At 35.9% G+C, this 25,505-nt stretch overlaps 1 protein-coding gene across 2 annotated transcripts in view; it reads right to left on the bottom strand.

Annotated features, from left to right (window-relative positions):
* Positions 1-21,005: 21,005 nt before the first annotated feature.
* Positions 21,006-25,505, bottom strand: part of LOC140139723 (uncharacterized) — a 190,408-nt gene continuing 185,908 nt past the window's right edge. Inside the window, exons 6-7 of one of the 2 annotated variants that reach the window (XM_072161424.1) lie at positions 23,318-23,432; positions 21,006-21,497 (exon numbers count right to left, since the gene is read on the bottom strand). In XM_072161424.1, the coding sequence (XP_072017525.1) occupies positions 23,345-23,432 (88 nt within the window). In that variant the 3' untranslated portion in view covers positions 21,006-21,497; positions 23,318-23,344. The remainder of the gene's footprint in view (positions 21,498-23,317; positions 23,433-25,505) is intronic. The other variant, XM_072161425.1, reaches the window with a different exon arrangement.

The following is a 25,505-nucleotide window of genomic DNA, read 5'->3' as shown; positions in this document are numbered from 1 at the left end:
TATTTAGAAGCTGTATTTCAATTGGTCACTCAGATCAATATATCACATGATTAACCAATCAGGAATGCTGTAAGAAAGAGGATGGAGCTTATTATTTAGAAGCTGTATTTCAATTGGTCACTGAGATAAATATATCACATGATTAACCAATCAGGAATGCTGTAAGAAAGAGGATTGAGCTTATTATTTAGAAGCTGTATTTCAATTGGCCACTCAGATAAATGCATCACATGATTAACCAATCAGATATGATGTAAGAAAGAGGATTGAGCTTATTATTTAGAAGCTGTATTTCAATTGGCCACAGATAAATGCATCACATAATGAACCAATTGTAAAGGCTGTATGAAAGACAGTTTGAGGATTATGGGAAAGAATGTCCTCTCTGCAACAGCTGCCCTATAGATATTATGGCAATATATTGTATACATCAAAACAGTATCACACCTTGCAGCTATTGCAGATATGGCCATCTGGTCTTGAACCCCGAATTCTATTCCAAATCCAGTGACACCTCGTGCATATTTTGAATATTTTCCTGGGTAGGATTAAGCTTATGTTCACTGGAAGGGCATGAAAACTAGCACTTCATCCCATTATATTGATTTTAAAAAGTAAAATGCTAATTACATTTTGTAATAATGCATCCATAGGTAACTGGAGCTGGAATTGAAGTTGGTAGTTTGTGAAATGTTTTAACAGTTTGCTCTAAAAATGTAAAATACAGAATGTGCCATTAATCAACAAAACAGATGCTGCCGTTTAACTTGTGTGTATTGGGTTATTCCAGTTGAAATCCATACATCCCCTATGGAGCATACATGTATGAACTTAATCTCCCACACAGGGACATGTAGAATTCAAATGGAGTCATTCATTCAGGTAACCCCATTTGAAATTCTCATCCCCCTGTATGGAAGATAATGGTCATGTTTTCTATAATAGTTGTATGGATTTCAACTGGAATAGCTAATTGAATTGTCCATGGTACCATGTGTGTGAAAATAACAGGGAAGTGTTCTTTTAAACTAGAGAAAAATAGTGCAAAATGATTTTTTTTAAAGCTTGGGTTAGAAATCACATAGTGAATGGCTTTTAAAAAGCCAAATCTGTGATATCCACAATTTGATTCTGTATAGTGAAAAAAGGAATGCAGCTGTATGGCAGGGGCTCTAGGATTTGACAGTCATTTTCATCAAAACTGCCTGTCCAAAAAATGTTTGGGTTCAGTCATAGGGGGGGTGTATGGGTTTCAGCTGGAATAGCCCATAATACATGATTCAATAACAAACTGACCACCATAACAACGTCACACATTCATTGATGATCTAGAAAAGAATATGATTATATGGAACTGAAAATGTGGTATCAAAGATATTTAAAATTCATCATGAATGCCTGCTTGCAACAGATATTCCTGGAGAATAGGTATCGTTATGAGTTTGCTGATTCATCTCTTTGTGAATTCATGAAATCCATGAATTCACTTGAATAGTGGATCATCACTTTAGAGCAGCATATCGATTATTTAACCGTTTTTCGGTGTGAGAAGTGAGTGAAAGAGGGCAGTATGCAGGGCTAGTTATTGGTGCAGTGCCCTGCGGTCTGATCCCCTGTTCGCTAATCAAGAATTCATGGGTAACATGAATGTAGCACAAATTTAACAGAGGTGAATTGATATATTTAGCAGTCTGCCAAACTCATAATGACATGTTGTACAGGTATTATGATTGATGAACTAAGCAGCAATGGGCTATTTCGAGTTGAAATCCATTTGTACCCCTATGAAAGACATTACCTTAATCTCCCACACAGCCAGGGAGTGTGAATGTCAGTGGGGTTCTGAATGGTAAGACTCCATTTGAAATGCATGTACATGGGATATTGAAGTTATGTCTTTCATAGGGGGTGTATGGATTACAACTGGAATAACCCAGTAATAATCCAATGCTGGACATTGAATGTTATAACTAGTATATTGTTCCATAATGCATACTGAAGTTGCAGGAAACTTTGTAATTTTGAAATGCGGCATTAACAAAATGTGTGTACTTATTATTTAGTAAATATATAAAGACCCACAAAAGCACAGTGAAACAAAAGCACAATGTAATATTAGTACAATAAAAATGTTTTGCATTTCACATAAGATAAATTTGCTGTGTGTGTTTGTCAGTTAGTTATGCTTTCCAGTTGCATTGGCATAGCCCAGGGTGAAAGTAAGCGGGCTTACAGGCCTTATTTCAGGCCCGTGAGTTGCATACTGTAGCCCATTGAGATCAAAAATTGTAACACCAGGCTACACTTTTTGTCCTGAACCCATAGCCCATCACCATACAGTGTATACATACATTAGCGGCCCGTACACGTTCACTTTTATTGGGCAATATCAAAGACCCTAGATAAAAAAATCTACTATTATGCACTATTAAATTATCGTTTGTACAGTGCACAATGGTAGATTTTGTATCTATGGTCATGATATTGCCCAAAAAAATTGAACGTGTATGGGAATGAAAGTTGACTATTGAACTGTGCCATTGGATATTAGACCATTTGGCTTAAATTCTGACTGTTAATACTTTGCCATAAATTTGTATTATATCGCGAATTTCAAAAAATCAAAATTATTTGAAATCTGGACATTCCCAGTATTCAGAATGCAATTTGGTGTGTCTGATGTGCTGTCAGGTACAACAAAAATACTGTTCAAAGGAAAATTCATTCTCTGAAATATTTCATCAGAATCAATTTAGTTTGAAAGACACCGCCATTTATTCACCATTCAACAATTTGTTGATGTAAATAAAAATAAATAAATAAATCAATATTGTTTGATTTAACGTGCGCTTCAGCTAGGGATTACCTAATATTATCAGCACACTTCAACAATTATTCTGCTGCCATTAGCATATATCAGAATCATTTCCGCTTCACCAAGTCCGCAACTGATGCGCAGGTACTCTCAGCGACTTAGATTGTTATTACCCCCAGCAGCTCCCCACTTTACACCTGGGTGGAGTGAAGCAATTGGGAATTAAACTATCTTGCTCAAGGACGCAACACACTGGCCGTGGTGGGGCTCGAACCTGCGACCTTTCGATTATGAAGCTCGCGCCCTAACCATTGGGCCACCGTGCTTCCCGGTGTAACTCAGTTTGGTATGAATTACAAGAGCCTTTGTTTTCAAAATTATTAAAATATTTGGAGGACAAATAAAAAAATCAAGACTATTGGTAGTCTTGTTCAAGACGCCCGGTCTCAATATACTATGACCAGCTAATTTCCTCAGGCCCCAGCCGCTTTATACGGCCAATAAAAATCAAATAAATTTCTGCACTGATCATTTATATGTTTAAAAGAAAGTAAAAATCTCAAATCAACAGCTTACCAAAATCTTGATAAAATGGCAAAATAACAGTTTTGATGATTTTCCTTTAAAAATAGGGTTTTGGATAAAAAAAGTTGCATGGCCAGCACTTTGGCAAGTAACAGATGTTTGGATGCTAAGGAAATTCTGAATATGATAAGACACTTGCAATTTTGGAACAAGACACAAGATTAAATCCCAGCCCCCGGACTCCGTGCATCCGTAGGTATTCATGCTCGTCGAAAATTTCGCGAAATAAGGGGTATTTTCAGATGAAGAAACGTGATTCGCGCAACACACAAAAAACAGGTGTGTTTTTTTCAAACCACATGCTCATGAAATTGAAAAAAAAAGGGTATTTTCATCGAGCAGCCTACGCGTTTCTGCCAGAAAAGGGTATATTAGAAATATTCTTCATGTTTTAGCGAAAGTAGGGGTATTGTCGAAGGGTAAATAATTTGCAAAATCGCTAAAAAAAGGGGTGTTTTTCCTCTAAAAACTTCGCGAAATGAGATGCAAAAGGGGGTGTTTTTAAAGTTCACCGACAAGCATGAATACCCGTAGATGTACGGAGTGCGGGGGCCGGGGATTAAATTGATGCTATCTGATGCACATTGGTAAATGTTGGGTTTGGTGTTTATTGAAAAGCCTGCTTCTTCCAAATGCAACATGGGATCCTCTTGCAATGGCCAGAATTTATAGTTTATAACCTTTTATCACATTAATCTAACAAAAATTGGTGGATCTTCATGTTGCATTTTGATGAGGCAGTCTTGTCCATAATCACTGAAAACGGATGGGTACCAATCATTTTGATACAGCCTGTACCAACTCCATTCTTAGTTTAATGAACTTAAAATGAATAATTCTTAGTACACAAGTTAAGACACTTTGGATCATACATCTTTGTCAGCTTTTCGTATTGATTTATTAAAGTATCATACAAAATATTGGAGTCAAGTGAAATTCACCACCTCTACCATGTTGAAAAAAAAGCTGTTGAAAATACCTACACCCCAGTAAACAGAAAAAATAACGAAATATACACGAAATGTCAAATATGTGACACAATCTGATCCAATCAAGCCAAAGGCCAGTGGCATAGATTTCTTTTTAACATGGGGGGGGGGGGGCATACCGACATCGCCTGGTTAATAATTACATTGTACAGCAGAGACACTAAAATGAATACACAGGATCGATACACGTGAATGTGCTATGCATGATTTGATATTCAGGCGATAAATCTTTAGATACCGGAGTAGAAAATGATGAATATCTCCCGAAATTTTTTTGTTCTAAAGAAGCCATATTTATTTCCTTGCACTTGAACATATGTGTTGAAAGGATATGATAGTCGTTAGCTTGCGTATTGAGAAAGAAGCATGCATCTTGAGCTCAAAAACTGACCAAAATTCTGATTTTATATGTGCCGAACTATAGCGCAGCGTAGGCTAGCTGCACTCACTCGTGAAGGCCGTCTAAAAGCAGATGACCCCATGGCATATACATGCTCACTCACAGAGAGGTAAATTGTCAATAGCCTTAGTCGGATGTCCCTCGGCTCATTATGCGTCTCAAAACTATTAAACAGGTTGGAACAAAATGGCCATGCATGGCTGTGGATTCAACCTACCATGGCGATTTAACTGCCATGAAGATATCGGGGCGATGACACTGTGGGGGGGGGGGGATGGGACTGGAAAAAATTCTTGAAGTATAGTGAATCCAGTACCTTTTTGTGACAGAATAAGTTTATGGTACAAATGCGCGCGAAAAATTTTTGTGCCATATTGAAGCTAAACTGATGAAATATGGAGCAAAAGTGAGGGATAAGTATATTTCAGTGATAGTATGCTCACTTTCCGTTAACTTGCAGATGATGTATTACTATTTTCAAAAGTGGCTCCTTTGGATCAGACAATGTCATATTTCAATTTTTATTGTTTCAGACGGCTTACTAATTTTCTTTAATATTCAGGTGCCCTTTGTTTCAAAACATGGTATATCTAATTCAAAATCAAAAATTCGAAACAACACTCATGTAGTACATAATAAAGTAATTGATGTCATTCCCACAAAACCAAGAACATGTCGGCATACATGATTTTGACTTTGTATACATACGAGGGGGACCACTCATTAAAAATTAATGACAGGGATGTGCAGCCACAATGAGCCCCATTTTTCTACTCTCACCCAATGAGCCCTATTTTTACTGTCACCAAAAGACACCCTTTTTAAAGAATTTAAAATATTTTCTGATAATCTCTCGCTGATGAGTAACTTAACTATCACCAAAAGATCCCCTTTTCAAGAATTTTGAACAAATTCCCATTATTTTTCTCAAATTTTGATTTCCCAGTCTCACAGATAGACCCCCTTTTCTGGTTAAATTTTGTCCCATCTCATTCCACGAAAAGACTCCCCTTTTTTTAGCCTGTTCACCCAATTACCCCCTTTGTTGGTGTCAAATCTCTCACCAAAAAACCTCTAGTTTCAAACTGGTGTCCGCCCTCCGCCCAGGGTGTCCACACATTCCCGTCACTGCCAAAGTTTAGTGCCCCCTAATAAATTAAGCTTTTGGTGTCGTGTTGGCAAAGTATACATTGTACAAAAAATGAAATGTTCCTGCTTTTGTTGGAAGTGGTTCTGCTATTTCTGTCCCAAATATAACTGGCACTGATTCACGTAACAATTCAAATGTTACTTTTATAACTCAAATTTTATACAGAATGTCCCAGAATGATCTGTACCGTGTTTGAAAAAATATTAAAAATATAAAATCAAAACAGTTTATAAAAACTAATACAAGCAATAAATTGGTGTACATGTCTTCTACTTATCAAATTAATTTCAGTTTATTTGTTTTGGCGTGACATTATATGTGATGCGATCAAGCAAAATCAGTCGGAACTCGGAAATATTGATTTTGAGATAATAGCCAAACAAAGAAATTATTTCCTTTTGTTTCCTGTTGTTTTGGAAACTCCTTAATTACTCATATCTTTGGAACTGGATGTTCAATAGGGTTTTCTGCAAAATGCAGCTTTATGTTTTTTACTCTCATAATTATAAGAAACTGAAAATGTATTATTTCCGAGTGGGGAGGGGGGACCTGTGCCCCCCCTCCGCACTTTGAAAACCTGTGGACTCATCACCATCGTGGTGTAATACATGTATATTGGACAAATCATGCACTTATTTTTTTAGGAAAAGCACCACACATTGGGCACATATGATATGATGAATATACTTCTGGATATGGGACCAGATTAAATTTGTCAATATGAGTTCAGATATTTCGGTTGAAAATGCTGTTTTTGTGTGATTGTTACCCAAAAATGTCCATTTAATTACTATAACTTGCTCAACAAATCAAGTCTTTGCTGCAAATCTTGGCTTCACTTTTGCGTAGCTGCTGGTTTGCTTATATACTTTGGACATAAACACACACTGCAGCAAAGTAAAAAGACAAGCCATCTATGACATCACCAGATCAATTTCTGCCAGCATTTCAAACGATGAACCTCACACCAAAATAATTATATTAAAAACTGCCACCTAAGGTGTGTATTACATTCTATTCAGGATTCCTTTGTAAACATCATAAACAATCGATATATCTCAAATTTAAGGGAAGTTTTGGACACAACAAGAATACCTGAATTTCCTTTCAAAATAACTTTGGGCTGACTGCTGAACATGGTCAGTGATATTACAGATTTTTGCTAAATATTCTGTAATTTCAGAAATTTATTTCTTATTCTTTAAAATCTAACATTTCTACCAAAGATAACTGTATGACTTGAAGAAGCTAGAACTACAAACAATTATGACCAATAGCAATGCTATTCATAGAGCTAATAAAATTCAACTTGCCCGATACAGATTATTCTGGGACACCCTGTATCAATGTACTATAACTACAATAATTAATTTTGGGTTAGCCTGTAAAATGCTCCAATTGGTCCCCAAAACATTGAGAGTTATTATAAATTCTTTATCCAATACCATGTTTTATGATACTTTTCTCCAACAGTTACACAAGGAATGGATTAAAGTACCGCATGTACAACTGTTACATAAATACAGGCACTAAATTATGCATAGTCCATTCAAAAATTAAGATGTTTGTTAAACCTGTTTATCAAAGTGTATAACATATTTACATTTACCACATGATGGCAACAAGTAACAAACATCTTGTTGATAATCATATTATACAACACCTGAGAAATATTACCATTGCAACATTTCAAATTCAAATGTTAAAATTCTTATATTAAATTGGCACTTCAGCTCACACATACAGGTGAGTCAACAAAAGTGCCATAGTGCAAAGAATCCATCTTTATTTTAGAACCAGGTTGAACTTTTTAGGTTTGAAATGTTATATAAATGACATATTCATTGGTCATCTTGTGTAAAAAATATAAGTAATTTACCATTCTGTTTTTATGAGTTTTTTATAAGGACACCAAATTTTAATGTTTGTCCATGAGACATCTAGACTACATTTTGAATGTCAGTACACTCTATGCAAGGTAGATTTGGAACAACTGCCATGTGACCTCATTGGCACTGAAGTAGGATGGAACACCCAAAGTGTTATTGCCCATGGTCTTGTTTAAATATAAGGAAACATTATTTGTTATTATTTTCTTACTTACCTTTACTTTAAAGCTGTTCATTCTCTATTAAAAACATATACATTTGTGCACGGATTTTTAAAATGTCGAAAGGAAATACGTGCGCATTGAAGTGGAGTGAATTACAAAAATATATCCAGTAAGTTGGGAATAGAAAAACTGGAGTTGGGAGTCGGGTGAGATATGAAGGACGCAAGTAATGTTAGAAAGTTTGTTTGAACCGCAAAAATAAATTGAAAGAACGCAAAAATCAACCTTGATTTAAGTTAGTCAGTTTCAGATCTGGTGTATTTATTGCGCACTGTGTGCTCTCATTCAAAATACATGGTGCCTCGTGGACAAAAAATTAAATTGGGTATCGCAGTAAAAAGACTCATAAAACTTATTGCAAACATTTTTGCAAAATATTTTGTCAACGCTTAATAACATTATGTTTGAATGTTTCAAAAATGTTTTCACAATGTTATCAAAATGTTTTATACCTTTTTATACAACCCCTCATTTTCTGTCTAACGTTTTGTATTTGCTGGGATATTAACACTATTTTGTTTTCTGATCTTCACATGCTATAGCTTGAATGAATCATAAAAATACAGGTTTGAAACCTTATCTATTTACAATAATTGTTACAAATGTCATCAAAATGACTGATTACATAGCATCCACCAAAACAAACAAAAATCAAGAATAAACACATTTCACAATACATGAAATCACATATCCTAAAATTGGTCTTATTACATTAATGCATTATGTAGATCACTCTACAGGCCTCTCTTCATTCTATTTTAAATTGCCTTGTGAAGTAAACAAAAACACAAACAATTTAGGAAGAACATGAATAAGGCAGGCCGTAGGTTCAAATCTGGTTTAAGGAGCCACCCATCAAGCTCAGGCATGTAGCCAGGCAAGGGGAGGCAAATGCCCCCTCCACCAAAGTCCAAATGGTAAAATCCTTGGAAATCCACTTAAAACCTCTAAAATCCCGCCCAAATTACTGACAAATATCACCCTAAATTTGCCCCAAATCCACAAAAACCCTCCCATAACCCACCCAATTTAGTTCTATTCAGCACCAAACTCTGATTATTTACTTACAGAGGTCCTGCATGCTTATATCGATTTAGTTCAAAACAGGATTCTCTATTCTCAGATCTCTACTTTTAGATAGACATTTCTTTACCCTTACCCATATCATTTCTTGGTGAATTTTGTCACTCCCTATTCAGCGCTGTGTAATTAAACTTTGATGCTAATATTGAAAGAACATTGACTCCCGGGATTGACACACTGCATCATATCTTGAGTCCAGACTCGAGTTCACTTTTTTTGCCGGACTTGGACTCGGTTCGGCATGAAAAGACTCGGCTTGACTCGGACAAAAAGGACTAGCACTCGAACCCAAGTCTCAGATGCACACTCCTGGGCCACAAGCACAGGTGGCAGAAAATGCTCACACCAGTCACATGAAAATGTGTCCAGCATACATGTAGCTGTATGTGTATTTGGATGAAGAATAATTAAAATGATGAATAAAAAAATAATAATTAATATTGATATTAAAAAATTATGAATTGATCCTTCAGAAATATCAAAGGAAAATTTCTTGAAATGTTTTTCCAGTTTGCTGTTTTTTCCTGCAATTTTTTATCAGCTTTAAATTTAGGGGCCTACTTAAAAATAAGGATTAATTTTTTGAAACTTCATCTCAAATTTAGACAAAATAAAAATTGTCACTAGTTTTGTTATAAATGAGAGTGTACATGTAGTCTTGGGAGAGTAGTGAACTTGCTCCATAGAGGAGACATGGGAGAAAGATCTGCATCAATGGGCTATTCTAGTTGAAAGCCATATGACCTTAATCTTCCATACGGAGTGTAAATTTCAAATGGGGCCTACCTGAATGGGTGACTGCCTGTTTGGGAGAATAAAGGACATGTCTTCCATAGGGGTGTATGGATTTCAACTGGAATAGGCCAATATGGATCGATGGGCAACTCCAAACGGAAGAGAAATTTGCGGTTATTATTGTTGAATGCGCAATTCTATTCAACAAAAGTATACCAATATTTCTAATACAACAGAGCAGTTAATTTCACAGAAAAATATTAATGTGCACCATAGATTAATCCCAAGTTGGCACAACAGTTTATTGGATAGACTGCATTATGGTATGGGGCACTAGTTGGAATCCTTTTTGATGTAAATCAATAAAAGCGTGCATAACCTCTGTGAAGGAAGAATCTGAGTTTGGTGCTGAATAGAACTAAATTATCACTGTTCAGCCATAATAACATAATTGTACTGTATTTGTTCCATTAAGGGGTACTACACCCCTGGCCAATTTTGTGCCTATTTTACATTTTTCTCAAAATTATAGCGCATTGGTGACAAGTAAGATATGTATATTATAGGGCAAGGACAACAACTACTGCACTGAAAATTCAGCAACTCAAGGCAAGTTGTTATTGATTTATTGATCAACTATTGGTTTTCCCTCATTTTTGACTGTAACTCCACAACTGTTGTCTGTGCAGAAATAAAATTGCCAGTGCAGTAGTTGTAGTCCTTGCCCCTATAATATACATATCTTACTTGTCACCAATGTGCTATAATTTTTTGAGAAAAATGCAAAATAGACACAAAATTGGGCAGGGGTGTAGTACCCCCTTAAGCAGCGTTCGAAATTTTGGTTGTCCGGTTGCCCGGGACAACTAAAAAAGTCGCCGGACAACCAAAAATACTGATTCGGTTGTCCGCCGGACAACCATAAATCTAGCCAAAAGTCACATTTGTAGGCCTATGGACAACCAAAAACTTAGACGGACAACCAGAAATTGTAATCTGGTTGTCCGTGGGACAACCATTTATTTGTCCTAAATTCGAACACTGCCCTTAAGCCACCCATGGCACTTAACAATGTCATTTTGGGTGGGCGCTTATTTCTTACATTGTACGTTGTACATTGTACAATACGTAAAAAAGGCCCTTTATCATCTCCGGAGTATGCAGCTCTTTGCAGTAGCTCATCATACACATGGCATAATGCATAATATCCTCCACCTCGACTATATATAAAACAATATATCATATTTATTTACACTTACACAACTCATATGAACCAGCAAGTTAATAATACAAACTAGCAATCTTCAAAGATCACCATGATAAGTTTACATTTTGATATTCTGATGAAACTAAACACTGCTTGTGGACATGCCATAACATCACCTTAACCATGCCCACAGTCAGGATTAATGGGGAGGGGGTGCAGCCAGGGACGGATTTAAGCAGTGGCCCGGGGGCCGGGGGCCAGTGGATGTTGCGGCGGGCCAGTAAACTTCAACAATGCTGGCCCGGCGGGCCACTAGATTTTTGAGCCTGATATAACACTTACGAGACAAGATATCAGTGATGGTCATATTTACAGTTTTCTGCTCTGCCTGTCACTTGAAATTTATATCTTTATTCAATGATTTTTTTGTGTATAATATTTATATTCTTATTCTTGCATTGCTAGCAAGTTGGAAATATACGGCCGCTTTTTACGATGATAGTAGGCCTATGTACTACTTAGATGCGCTACATAATTATATCCGATGATGATAGCAATACCGCAAATACCGCCTAGTTCGAAACTTTTGGAACTAAAAAAGGCAGGACTACTGACTGAACTTGTGTTAGTGACTACACTGTAAAAACAGTGTTTAGCGATTAAACACTTTTCTAAACACAATTTTGCCACCACTTTGTAACCATGTTTAAAAGCTAAACATCATGTATCAAATTTCTCAACATTGGTCAGTGATGGTGTCTGATTTCTAAACATCTGACATCCATATTCTAAACATAACGTTTCTAAACACATTCTTGCCACCACTTTCTAAACACTGTTTTTACAGTGTATACTCTCTACATTGAGTACATTCAGTACAAAACAAATTAAAATGTTAAGGTTTTCTTGACTTTAATGGCTCGGATAGTGATGTTTCCACATATTTTTGTGGGATCTGAGAGCACATCAGACATATCGAATTGCATTTTGAAAACGAGGAATCTTAATACTAATTACGGCGTGTCCGTCCGTCAAATCCTCTGTCCGCGCTAACGCGATCGCGTTCGCGTTTAGCGTTCACGCGGTGCACTATCGCGTGCTTTCATGATGCGCTATCGCGAGTATCAACGGGAGTGTGCGCGAGTACAGTGCGCGCGATCGGACAAACATTACAGTGTGACTAACAGGTGCATCTCATCGGACCAATAGGCCTATTTTCAAGACAGGATTAACATAAAAATCATCAGTTATGGTATAACCCGTTTGCGTTGTATTTCGGGGTATTTTGGGGTCCTCCAATGTGGTAGCAGGACAGGGTTTGAAAGAGGCGAACGATGGGTTTCCAGATTATGGGTAGCCTACCGAAGTAAGCGTCACAGCTACAAAACATTAACAGAGTTGATTAATCATTGAGCGACGCATATCGTAGTAGTTTGAAAGGTTAGGACAAGTATTATGGGTAACGGGTGTTGGGTAATTAGAGATAGGCCTATCACCAGAACCGCCCAACCCGAGAACCGCGAAATCTAGTATCAAATAATTTTGATTTTTTGATATTTGCGATATGATACACATTGTATGATGACAAATGATTAAAAATTGATATAGATTTAATTGTTCCCCAAAAGCACTGACAAAAAAGGTTTGTTTTTTTGTTTTTGTTTTTTTCAGTAGAACATATTGAAAAAGCTGGGCCAGTAAATTTATTGTAGGGCCACTAGATTTGCCATTTCACTGGCCCGGAGGGCCAGTAGAAAACTGAAACCTAAGTCTGTCCCTGGGTGCAGCCGGCTCAAAGGTGGACATTTTGTGAATATTTCCTTCAGAAAATGGACAATTTCAATGTTTTTACTGAAAAGTGGACCTTATGTTGATTTTGTCATTAAGACAGGGCTGACTTTCTCTGTTTTACAGAAAAAAGGGGACTTTGTGTTTGGATTGGCATTTTGGGACCTGAGAGAATGCATCGCACCTCCCCCTCCCTGGCTACGACTTTGACCATGTGACTTTTTGACCATGTGCACAATACATGAATTTGGATATGACAAAATGTTATTGATCAATTGGTTGACTGTAAGCAGTAAGTCAATCAATAATATTGTCAGCCAATATTTCTACCTGATCTCATAGGTAGTGTCATTTTGGTCTAGTCCTTGTGTACGCATTTTGCTTGGCATTACTCCCTATTCCAGAAAAATACAGAACTAATTTTTTGGGATTAAACAAATATTATCCTGTTTTGCCAAATGAAACATAGCTAAATCCTAACTAGCAATAAAAGTCAAATTTCAATATTTGACCAATTTTGGGAAATAAGGGCCCAAAACATGCGTTTTTAGGGTGTTTTTTGTATGCTGTGACAATCAAGACTTTTACTAAGACTAATTTCAGTTTATTTGCATTCTAATTTTTGGAAAAGACATGTTTCATTCTTGTAACCAACCATTTAGACAACAAATTGAAAATCAGATCATAATTTCGGCATATAGGGGAGACCGGGGCAAGTCCGCCCTCGGGGCAAGTCCGCCCACCCCATGTTTCTGATCTTGTGACTGCTGGAAAAGTACAATGATGATGTAATTAGCTGGCAAACGTCATAGCTAAGTACCCAAGAAAACAAGACAGTCCGACACATCTCGCCACAGAAATTATCGTCAAAAAACGTTTTTGAGTCAAGGAAGTTTACATTTTTGAAATTAGTAATATTGTAATAATCTCAAGACCTTGCAGAGACGGTTTTCGTTCTTATATTTATTTGGAAGGTGAACGTTTTGCCCAACATATTATGCAATTAAAAGAACGGCATATTGTGTTTAGTAGGCATAACACGAGGTAAAGAAAAAAAGTAGCGTTGGGGCAAGTCCGCCCTGTATGGGCAAGTCCGCCCTGTATGTGAAGGGGCAAGTCCCATCGGCGTATTATGCAAAATATTGATAATAATACCTTTAAGAAGAGTAAAACTACATGCAAGCATATTTTTTAAAGTTGAGTGGTATCAGTATTACTCATACCACCGTTTATGCCCTAAAACCATAAATGCCGAAGTTGTAAATAAAGGTTTTGCTCATTTTGGACCCCTACATTTATTAGCTTACATTATACCACTTCAATAAATTTAGTAGACTCTTTGGAAGAGAGTGAGTGCCTAATATACCCTTTACTAAACGTTTGCATTAAATTTATAATTGTTTTGCAATATTATAACCTTTTCTTTTTATCAGGGCGAACTTACCCCCACCATAGGGGCGGACTTGCCCCAGCACAGGGCAAGTCCGCCTGTCATCGTGATTTTTATTTTCCCTTCTCCTGCCGTTACTGAAAGCTCAATGTCCTTACAAATGTGGTAGTATTTAGCTATAGTAGGCCTATACAGCTTAAAAATGTAAAACCTATAGCCTTCTAACATGAGAATTGTCCTCTCTAGGCGAGATTGAAGAAAATAGGGCTGACACGCCCGGGTCTCCCCTACTCAAGGTTTTGAATGCTTAGATTTGTTCCAAGGTCTGTGATTTTTGTGACTCGATTATCAGAAAACATGCCGAAAATGCATGTTTTTGGCTCTTCTTTCAAGTAATTAGTAAAATAGTGAAATTTTTCATTTATCTCCAGTTAGGACTAAATGAATGATTAGGATTGAGCTATGTTTCATTTGGCAGAACTTGATAATAAAAAAAATTAAAAATTTAGTGCTGTATTTTTCTGGAATGGGGAGTAGTTAATAATACAATATATGTAAACATGATAAATCACATTTGTGATGCGATCAAGCAAAATCAGTCGCCATATCTTTGGAACTGGAATTTGGCAGAACTTGATAATAAAAATAATAAAAAATTTAGTGCTGCATTTTTCTGGAATGGGGAGTAGTTAATAATACAATATATGTAAACATGATAAATCACATTTGTGATGCGATCAAGCAAAATCAGTCGGAACTCGGAAATGTTGATTTTGAGATATAGCCATACCAAGGAAATGTTTCCTTTTGTTTTGGAAACTCTTTAATTCATCATATCTTTAAAACTGGTTCTTCAATTTTAATGGGATTTTCGGCAACATGCAGCTTTGTAAATGCTTTATAGTATTCTATAAGAAACTGAAAATTTAATATTTCCGAGTTCCGACTGATTTTGCTTGATCGCATCACATTTGGTAGTATGGTTTGATCATTACCAAAAAGACAGGGATTTCAATCATTTCATCACAAACTCCCTGTTTGTATATTTTCTTATTTAAGCAAACAAGAAGAGAGAAATTGGCACATGAGCCATGTATCTCTTGTTCTAGATATTTAGAGCTTTCCAGATGCAATATCACCATGCTTAATGCTCAACATTGATGATGATGATAGTCATTACAGTGAGTACAATCATGCTAAGTAAACTGCACATTTCTTTGTAATATCTCATGCTATGTTCAGGCATGAGACTGCACTTTCCTAAAAAACTGAAAATGCGCGTGAAATTGGGCAAAAAGTACCACAAACAGGCTGAAATTAAATAAAGTTGCGGAAATTTTGACTAAAAACAAACTGGATTCAGTTTTAAAACTGAACATTTTTCTGCCTATATGCTGCATGCGATAACACTCATGACAACAATATCTGGCTTTGATGTGCAGTATCAGTGGTTATGCATAGATGAGAAAATGTACAGACCATCCACCAACAAGTAAAGTCCTGTGTTTTCTATGCTTGCATATTCATTAGCGCTGATCGTTCCAGTCAAGCTAGCATTTTATGCGGTGGTTCAAGTCCGCACCTGAGAAAAAAAAAAAGTTTTCTTTTCTTCTTCTTTCTTTCTTAATAAATAAAAAAAAAAAAAAAAGCAGCGAGGGCTTTAGGGTTAATGGGTGATGCTGGTTGGTGGATAGTCTGTTTATTTTCTCGTCTGTAAGTTAATCACTCCTGTTGAGCAATTGTTTGAACTGTCCTGTTACACATTTAAAATTGAGTTAGGTAAATACTTGCTCACAACAGAGCTGAAAATTACAATTGAACTTTTAGTCAAAGTACACCACATGATTACATTCCTTGTGAAGAAGTCAAAGTACACCACATGATTACATTCCTTGAGAAGAAACACCTCTTATTTATCATGGCCTATCTATTGGCTACATCATAATATATATTTACATTCTTTAACTGCGTACACATTTCTTAGTGCACTTCACTTTGTTCATCCAAAGTTCTTTAACTTGTTAGCATCAACATGATCTGAAGCAGACAACAGTATGAAATCATGTTCGTACACTGTTACAATGCACTCCTCACTGGGCATGACACCTTCATTAAGCCCTGAAGGCCCCAGTTCATTACAGTTTGCTTCAAACAAAAGTTATTTCAACTCGTGTTACACCATCTTGCTTATAACAAACCTAATGTTTCACTGGGAATGACATCTTATTTACACCATTTTGATTTCCCAGGCTCCAAGCAATACAGGTAGTTTCATAAGTTCTATTTTCATCAGCTTGCATAGCAAACATAATTCGTGGGTTGAGAGCCAAACAGCCTTAGCTCGCAATGAGCTACTCCCACAAAATGAACATAAAGTCACCAGGGCACTATAGAAGGTACAGTCCATTAAACATGACAAAATTCAATGAAAAACAAAAGAAATTATGGACAAAATTGATTTTTGAAGCCCAAATCAAGAAGCCATCCTAACATGCTTGGTATGATTTTAACGGGTATAAAATAAGGATTTCAAACCTGGAATATTTTGTCAACTTCACCTGGGAACCAAGGGAGAACAGTGCCAGTGCATTGATTGGTCACCCCAGGTTAAATAAGAAATAAATAAATAAATAAATAAACTTTATGCTCATTTTGTGAGACCAGAACCCCTTATATGAATAATGCCTCAATGGGCATGACACCTTCCCACACCCTTTGATCTCCATGTATTACAGTTTGTACAAGTTACATTTCATCAGCTTAGGCTAAAAAGTTTGCTTGCCCTTTCAAGTCTTAAAAAAGAGAGGATCAGATGGTCGGATTTGTTTTTGTTTTTGTAATCACCACACATGTCATTATTGTCATAGAATGAAGAAAAATATCTGTACTATGCCCAAACACAAATATTTTATTTTACACACCACTCTACAGCCTTTTTTTCTCAGCAGCATATATATTGCAAAAAACATAAAGTTTCAATATTGAATAGTGAATCTTCAAACATAAGATCGAGACTATATACCGATCAATATATCAAATATTCAAACCAAATGATAATTTTAAACAATTGTACAGCTTGGAACAAAGAGTGTGCTAGATATTTGTGACAGCCTTTACTTATTTGTGTACATTTTCCAAACCACAGACAATGCTGGTCATGGTTTATATTTTCTTAATTATGTGATAGAATCCAAATAAATGGGCAGGTATTTCCCTGTTTAAATTTGTGTACTACATTTGTCAAATTGCCACTCATTTGGTGATTGCAGGTGATTTTTTTACATTTTGGGTTGGGCTGGAAAGGGCAAACAAACCTTTTTCTTTATTCTCTAGATACAGTTTGACATATTGAAATAAAAACATTGAGAGTGCATCTTAAAGCCATATTATAACATTTTCAAACAAAATAGATTAGCATTTCTTTGCCATCAAATGTTAGCTTTTACTGTCATATATATCCCCTTTTATTTTTGAGCCGAACAACTACGGCAAAGCAAAGAAAATTGGAATTTACTACCAGCACACATGTCGCCAATACGCGTACCATTCCTTGGGTCATGTTGTGGTACGACCATTTGTTGTGTATATCACCGTCCCGCACGCCGTGTACGTACTGTGTGTTATGAACATCATGGATGTGTTCGACTAATAATTCCATCGTAATAATAAAGCGCCGGATCCGGCGTTTTATTCAATATCTCGGATTTTGACAAAACTACAGCACCTAGAGTCTTGATTTTTGCAGGGTATATTGGTTTAATAAAGTACAATTGCCACCTTGTAACAAAATGACTTAGTCAATATTACCATTTTCTACCTAAATCTGTGAGTGTGACTTAGGCAATTGATTTCACTGACTTAGACAGTTATTCCATGACTTGTACCACTATATTAGTGATGTTGTCTTTATGAGTAGTTTGAATACGTAAATCTTATATGCATATCTATAGGCCTATTTTAATTTAATCACCACCAACACAACACCAACACCATACCATCATTATGTCACTCTCATAACCAAATTGGTCAGTTTTTTGCCTTTTCTCAGAACTGCAAAAAATGACTAGGCAATTAGGTTATATGCGGGTAATTATACTGATATATGGATCACAAACTACCTTGACATGACAATATCTGTCTTCAAAACCCAACCACTGTGTCCTGGTTTTTATTGTTTGGTATAATAGAATGTGCATTACTGTTCTGCCAGTGCTATCTACTGAAGATGACATGAACAAACAACACACAATATCACCCATTTCAGTAGAATGGAAAGATTTACTCTACCATTTTTCATCCTGATGTGGCAGTGATGTTACACATGTATCTATGCGGCATCTTTAATCGCATGTGTATGCCTGCACTTTGAGTGAACACTAGTGATTTATAATGCGTACTGACATCACTGCCACATCAGAGACTGTATAGTACACTTTTACTAACATCTGGGTACGGCACGGGTCATGATGCACTGACATATCATATGATATCAGAGGTAGTGGGTGTTCATAAGCACTCTAGCTACCCCATTTGGTTATGCCAATTACTTTTCTATATGATATTTGCTATCTACTGATAACACCACATCAAATTAACTCAACATATTAGGTACCTTAGACGTCATTCAAAAGCTACATCACATTTTCAAACCCCGCTGGATATGCTACTGCCTGTGAAATTTTACCATCAACACTATACAGCAAGACAGACTAAATGTTGACTTCAACATGAATACATGACATTACTTGTTGTTGATTTGCAACTCTGACATCTTACAAAGTGTCACAATAAGTGGACCAGTGTAACATTAAAATTTAACTTGGGCCTGAATGACCCTTGATGATTTTGGATTATTTCGAACACCATCTAAATTACTTAACACAACATGACAGACACTATAAGAGTAAAAGTTTCAACAATGGTTCTAATCATGCTAATTGTCCTCCAGCAAGAACCACCCTTGAACTTGAACAAACAAAAATTCCTGAAAATTGAAAACCATTTGGAGAACCATTACAGGTTCATCAGGCTTTTAGAGAGCCAAAATGTTCCTAAATGCTCAGAGATTCTGTTAATGGGCTATTTCATTATAAATGACACGTTCACAAAAATGGCTTTTATCATATCTGGTTGATATAATTAGGGTGATAATGCAGTGTTATTAACTTAATTCTAAGTATGCCACAAACTACAAGCTACATGAGCATTTTTACAGAATTCTGTCTATTTTTGTATAAAAAATTGCCAAAAGGTACATTTTAACCCAATTTTGGAGTCCCATTTCATTTTGCCCATGTATTCTGAATTAATTCTTTGAAAAATTAGGTACATTCTATGGCAATGTGCTTGTTGCAATGAAAATATGATATGTGTGGAACATCATGCAAGTTGAATGGTGAAAATTGGTGCAAAATGTTAAAATTCCATAGATTCTTGCAAAATTGGCATTTTATGTTAAATAAAAAATGAGTGTCCTCTCCAATTCATGCCTCCATTTTTGTTAACATTAAAGAGGAAATATAAACCCTTACCCTACCTGTATAATCTGTGTTATATTACCAATTGATGGGACAGGGCACTGATTGAGGAATTCATTTATTTTACATACAGTAGACCACTTGTTCTTGATACCACAGTTCCGCGTTAAAAATTTGTCCTCTCCAGAACTGAAGTTAATTACTAATTGTTGAAATAAGAAGGATTATATCATAGAATGTGAAATTTGTAGAGAGGAAGAGTGGTCTTCCTTCTACCAAGGTGGCACATGATTTGGTATTTGTTGCATTTTTGCAAGCCTGTATCCACGATTCTGTTTGCAATTTAACAAATGTCCTCTCCAGCACAATTATGTCATTTCCATGAATTGGTAAACAAACTAAAAATAAAAATTTCAAAGAGCCAAACCCACAAGAAATTTTTGCATTTTATTGCAAATTATGCTTACAAACCACTTTAGTGTTCAAATTATTGTCCAGTTGTTGAGAACACATATGATATTATTCTGCATTGAACTTCGGTTAGCTAAAAATTGCAATATTCCTAATTTAACCAGAATATTAACCCTGTTTGTAGTGGATTTTAAATGCTGGGGATCTTTTATGCAATAATATTGATGCAATAATATTGATGCAGCTATTTCTAAAGTTAAAGTATGCTTTATTATGTGTTAAAAAATGTGTCCTATCCAGAACAAATGACACAGGAGGGTCTTTTATTTTAGGTTTTCCATGACTAGTACAACAGATTGACGAGAATACTCACTTATGCATCAGTGTAGCTATTGGGCAGGACAAAATGACTATTTCATGAATTTTTCATGTGAAGATAAAGTTTATCCTTAAAATATGTAGTAATTTTGCACCATTTATCTGGATTAGTATCAATTTACTAATTGTTTTATATTGAAACTGGCATATTTAAGACACTGAAGTGTAAAGGAACATACAACAATTATTACAGACTAAATATGAATAAGTATGAACCCAATGTTGGTTACATATACTCTTTCAAAGTTGTGTATTAAATTGTTTAAAAAATGTCCCCTCCAGACGGCAGCTATGTTTTACACAGCAAAAATTCAATTTAATTTTTTTAATGGTTCCTGAGGGTTTGACGCTCTAATATTTTGAGAATTATTGACACACCATCTGAACTTTGAAATGATAATGAATTTGCATGAAATAAATGAGTTTGAATTTTGACCCCTTTTGGGACTCAATGTTGTCATTTATAATGAAATAGCCCTAATGTTATGGTTCATCTTCCATCAAAGGTTCTGAGAGTACAAAAGAACCACTTTGACAGTTTTCTGTCCTGATTGACTTTAAACTTTGTTACTGTTGGATGTCACTCAGCACATGGTGATATTGAGGTTCAGGATTTGAAATTTCAAAGCTCTCTGTTCAATGTCCTGCATTCCATAACATTGAGGTGATATGTAAATTAAGTACCAGATGTAAATTAACTATCCTGCCTGTATTGCATGCATCCATGACTCTCGATCCTGCTTACAACGTATACTCTGGGCTGGCAGACCTGATGGATGATGTAGCCTAGCACTTGACTCACTTTACAATGCTTATTCATATTCTCAAATAATGTATGTGGAATGCGATTGTAAATTAAAAACAAGGCTCACTTCATACATCAACAGTCTGAGTATAGAAATGTTCTGCTTCATCCTTTTTGGATTTTCACACACTTCCAAGAGACAACCATCCATCAAACTGGGGTTTATCTATACTATAAAGAAGAAAAAAAAAAAATGGTGAATTACTATGGTTAGAATTTCATACAGATTCCCAGTGCATGCTACATGCCTTTATCTATATGAAGCATACAGTTTGTGGATCAGCTGGACAATTTTGCAATATAGTTTACCCCACTTGAAATAAATTTTGCCTGCCATTAGGCTGACGAAAAAAAACCCTTTGAAGTAGAGTCTGTCGGTCTGGTGTGTTTTTTTCCCAGCAAACTCCTGGGCAAGGATACATAATGGGGCCCCCCAATTCCTGAAACAATTGAGTGCTGAGCACGCAACAATTTGCACAAATACCGCTAATTTGGTTATAATCAAGTTGAATTTTGGCCTTAAATTGATCTTTCAATGATTATTTGCGCTGAAATGCGTGCGAACATATAATCAACATACTGACTTATATTTTGTATGAAATATATGTACTTTTATATATGTGGCGACTCACATGCCCCTGACTTAAATTCTTCTGTAGCAAAGTTTGGAGATTGCCACTGAATTATTGCATCTAGGCCTAGGGAAGGATAATCAAGGATTTGGATCTGAAGCTGAGGTTTAATAAAAGGGAAGATAAACTTGGACAATAGAGCTATTAACTAATTGATGGTTCTGTCTTCCCTTAGAATCCCAAATGCTTCCCTAGGCAGATGTCCAAACTAAAAAGAAAATGGATTTTGTATGAAATATATGCAAAGCAGAGCTCCCTTAATCTTTGTGTGCATTATTACCTGTAGTATGACCACTATAGTCACTATTGCCCAGGCAGGGAAGAATTACTGACCCAACTTTTCCCTGTTTTGCAGCTAAAGTCCATGGTTTCCCTCAAAATAATTATTATTGGGATGAGAATGTGTGCTACATGTGTGCTAATGTTATGTACCCATTATAATTCTTTCCTACATGACACTTGATGAATTCACCTACCCAGTAGAGCAGTCACTGCCAGCCAGTGACCATCTATTTCATTCCAAAAATAGCCATAAAACATAATAGTACATGTTCCATTTATACATTTTCCCCCCAAAATTAGTTAATTTTATTTTTAATCTTCCTAGAATCACCTCTATTTTTTTTTCTTTTTCAAAATGCAAAATTCTTCCCCAAAGGGGTAAAATTATTCCCTCCCCTTTGGGGGCGATTAACGGAAGAATAGACGCCCCTGTTAACAGGGACCCGAGTTTTGTTTGTGTTGCCTTTAATAGCAGAGATAAATAAGAAACTACAAGACTTACCTGCTAATTCAAAGCGTAAGGGGCTGTGCAATAATTATGAACTAGAGGGAAATTTCCAAACACTGTGCCAATAATTGCTTGCCCACCTCTCTCGGCCTGCCAAAAGATGCTTCCCCGACCTTTCGGGCTCGGCCTGACTAAAAATCTTTGCTCCAACCTTTGCACATGTCACATATTTGGGTTCTGAATTTGCAAACCTCAAATGGTCTAGACACAATGTGAGCGTAGCGAGCAAAGGAAATTTTGCATATTTCAATGTTTTGTACAGTTATCATAAGCCTTTTTAGGGCGTGTTATTTAACAGATGCCCCGTAAATGTGTGCCAAATATCGCTTGCCCCCCTTTTGACAAGCCAAAAATTGATTTCCCCTTTATGCTTACAAAAACAATTCTTGCACCCTCCCCAAATTTTACCCTCCCACTCCCCAGGGCTCATAATTATTGCACACCCCCAAAGTATGACAACTTTGTACCAGCACATGGTATATTGTAACATAAAACCTATAAATAGCTAATCAGTAGAATACTCTGATATTTATTGTATGCTTCGTATTAATCATTATGAAAATGTTTACCTGATCTGTCTAGTTTCCTTGTGTCTATCATTGCCACTTGATGAAATCATCCTTAAAGTCTTCTTTTCGCACACCTTCAGGTAGGTAATTATCACCCAGCAACGTGGCAGTGAGCCTGTGTATACAATGTATAAATTAAACAGACATTAACCCAGATAAGTTAGTTAACTTCTTAATCGCAGTATTCTTCAAATGCAGATACATTTTGACTAATTAAACACACATGATTGAGTGCATTAATTTATATAAGAACTTCTAGTGCTCTAAGCAATCAAATTATTGTAAGTTGCAGCATGCTAATTTAACCATATCAGGCCCTTCCAAAGTGAGCCTGTTTAGCATACACATAACATTAAATTTTACAAGAGCTTTTATCACAATATCAATTAAAACCAACAGTTTAAGAATAACAAACATTAACAACAGCAACAAAACAACATCAACAACAACAAGGAAATGGTTGCCCAATTCATAAAATAATCATATTTCTGTAATAAGGAAAACAGGTACCAACATATTTTATGCGAAAGCATTTAATGGTCTGCTTTTGTAAAAAAAAATGGCATGCTCATGAGTTCCAATTTTTTTATTGAATGTACAAAAGGCAGACCAATGAATTGTCTCTAATAATCTGCCACAGCTAGGTCCTCCATGTGCTAGGGTTATAGTCTTGTGCTCATGCAAATAATTTTATAATTTTAAGGTGGATAGATCTAGTCATTTTTAGTCTACTTCATAGCCCCTTATGGAAATTCATACTCCCATATCAGCTCATCTCACAATGATACAAGTAGTCACTGGGGATGTGTTGGGTTTTATGGAAGGGCATAGCTGGGGTGGATTTTTTTATTAAAAAGGGATACCAGTAGCAATGCAGTCTAAGACATTTTAAAATTACTCTAAGTAGGGCTGCCAACTCTCACACATTCCACATGAGTGTCACGCATTGAGCAACATGATAATTGCATGTACATGTACAGTGCCCCATAGGCCACCATGTTGTAATTTCTGTCTGCCGATAGACAGAAAATACAAAATGATTGACGTCTTTGTCATATGACCCAAATCTGCAAAGCACACAACCAATATCCTAGAGGTTTCTGATGGTCTAATAAAATATCAGCTTTTTGGAGTAAAGTGGGGGGGATGAGGCTACACTGTGCAGATCATTAAGGTGGCATGCAGGATCACTCTAAATGGGACATTTTAGAGTTTTGTTTTTCCACAGAACTAACTACTAAAAGCCATAATGTGTGATTTGCTCCACAGCAACGCCCTCAATTTTTTTTGAATTTCTACTTATGCACCATTGTAATGGCCACTGGTGTACATAAATGCCCTGTAAAAGACTAAGCCTGAAGTGCTACAGCAATTGCAGGAAAACAACATTTATAATAAAACCGGAGATCTCCGGTTTTATTCTGACCTCACTGATCGAGTGCTGAATCATTGAATCAGTGACGTACCGTATACACTGTATGCATATCGCTATTCATTTTACGTCTTGTTTGTACATCACATCAGCTGCGTGAAGCTCTGCCATTAATCATGATAGTAAATATAATCGGCGAGATTATACACATACATGGTTGATGATTTTTGTTTATTTAAAATTTTTTTTTTTAAATCAGATTTTTTAAATTTAAATCGGATTTATTTGATTTAAATCAATTTTTTTGATTCTTTTAATTCCCAAGAACTGCCTGCTATACCCCATGATCAATTCAAAAGCAACCAGTGGAATGTAGGCATATGCGCAATGCTATCAGGTATTCACAAACATTCAAAACATGTTTTTACATGTGAAAATTTCATTAAAAAATTTGGCAAAAATCATGGGAAAAACCTATTGAATTCTGCGCCTTGAAGATGAATTTATAGCAATAGATAAAATGTCATCATAGATGTATTGAATTGTATCCAAAAGTTGTAGAAGTATTAATTAGAAATGAACTAAAATAGTCAATTTAAGAATGAAATTGACTTAGTGTATCAAAAATGGTAAAAAAATGAAAAAGTTGATTTAAATCAATGATTTAAAAAAAAAATCATGTGATTTAAATTATGATTTAAATCAAACAAGCGTGATTTAAATCAAATAAAACACATAAAGCGCTATCCGTCTTGACGTATAATCTGTGTGCATATCGCTATTTGTCTTACATCTTGTTTGTTCGTCCTAGCTGTC

This window comes from Amphiura filiformis, chromosome 18, assembly GCF_039555335.1.
Source record: "Amphiura filiformis chromosome 18, Afil_fr2py, whole genome shotgun sequence".
NCBI lineage: Eukaryota > Metazoa > Echinodermata > Ophiuroidea > Amphilepidida > Amphiuridae > Amphiura > Amphiura filiformis.
The sequence above is the reverse complement of the archived record's forward strand: the minus strand, read 5'-3'. Positions and strand labels throughout refer to the sequence as shown.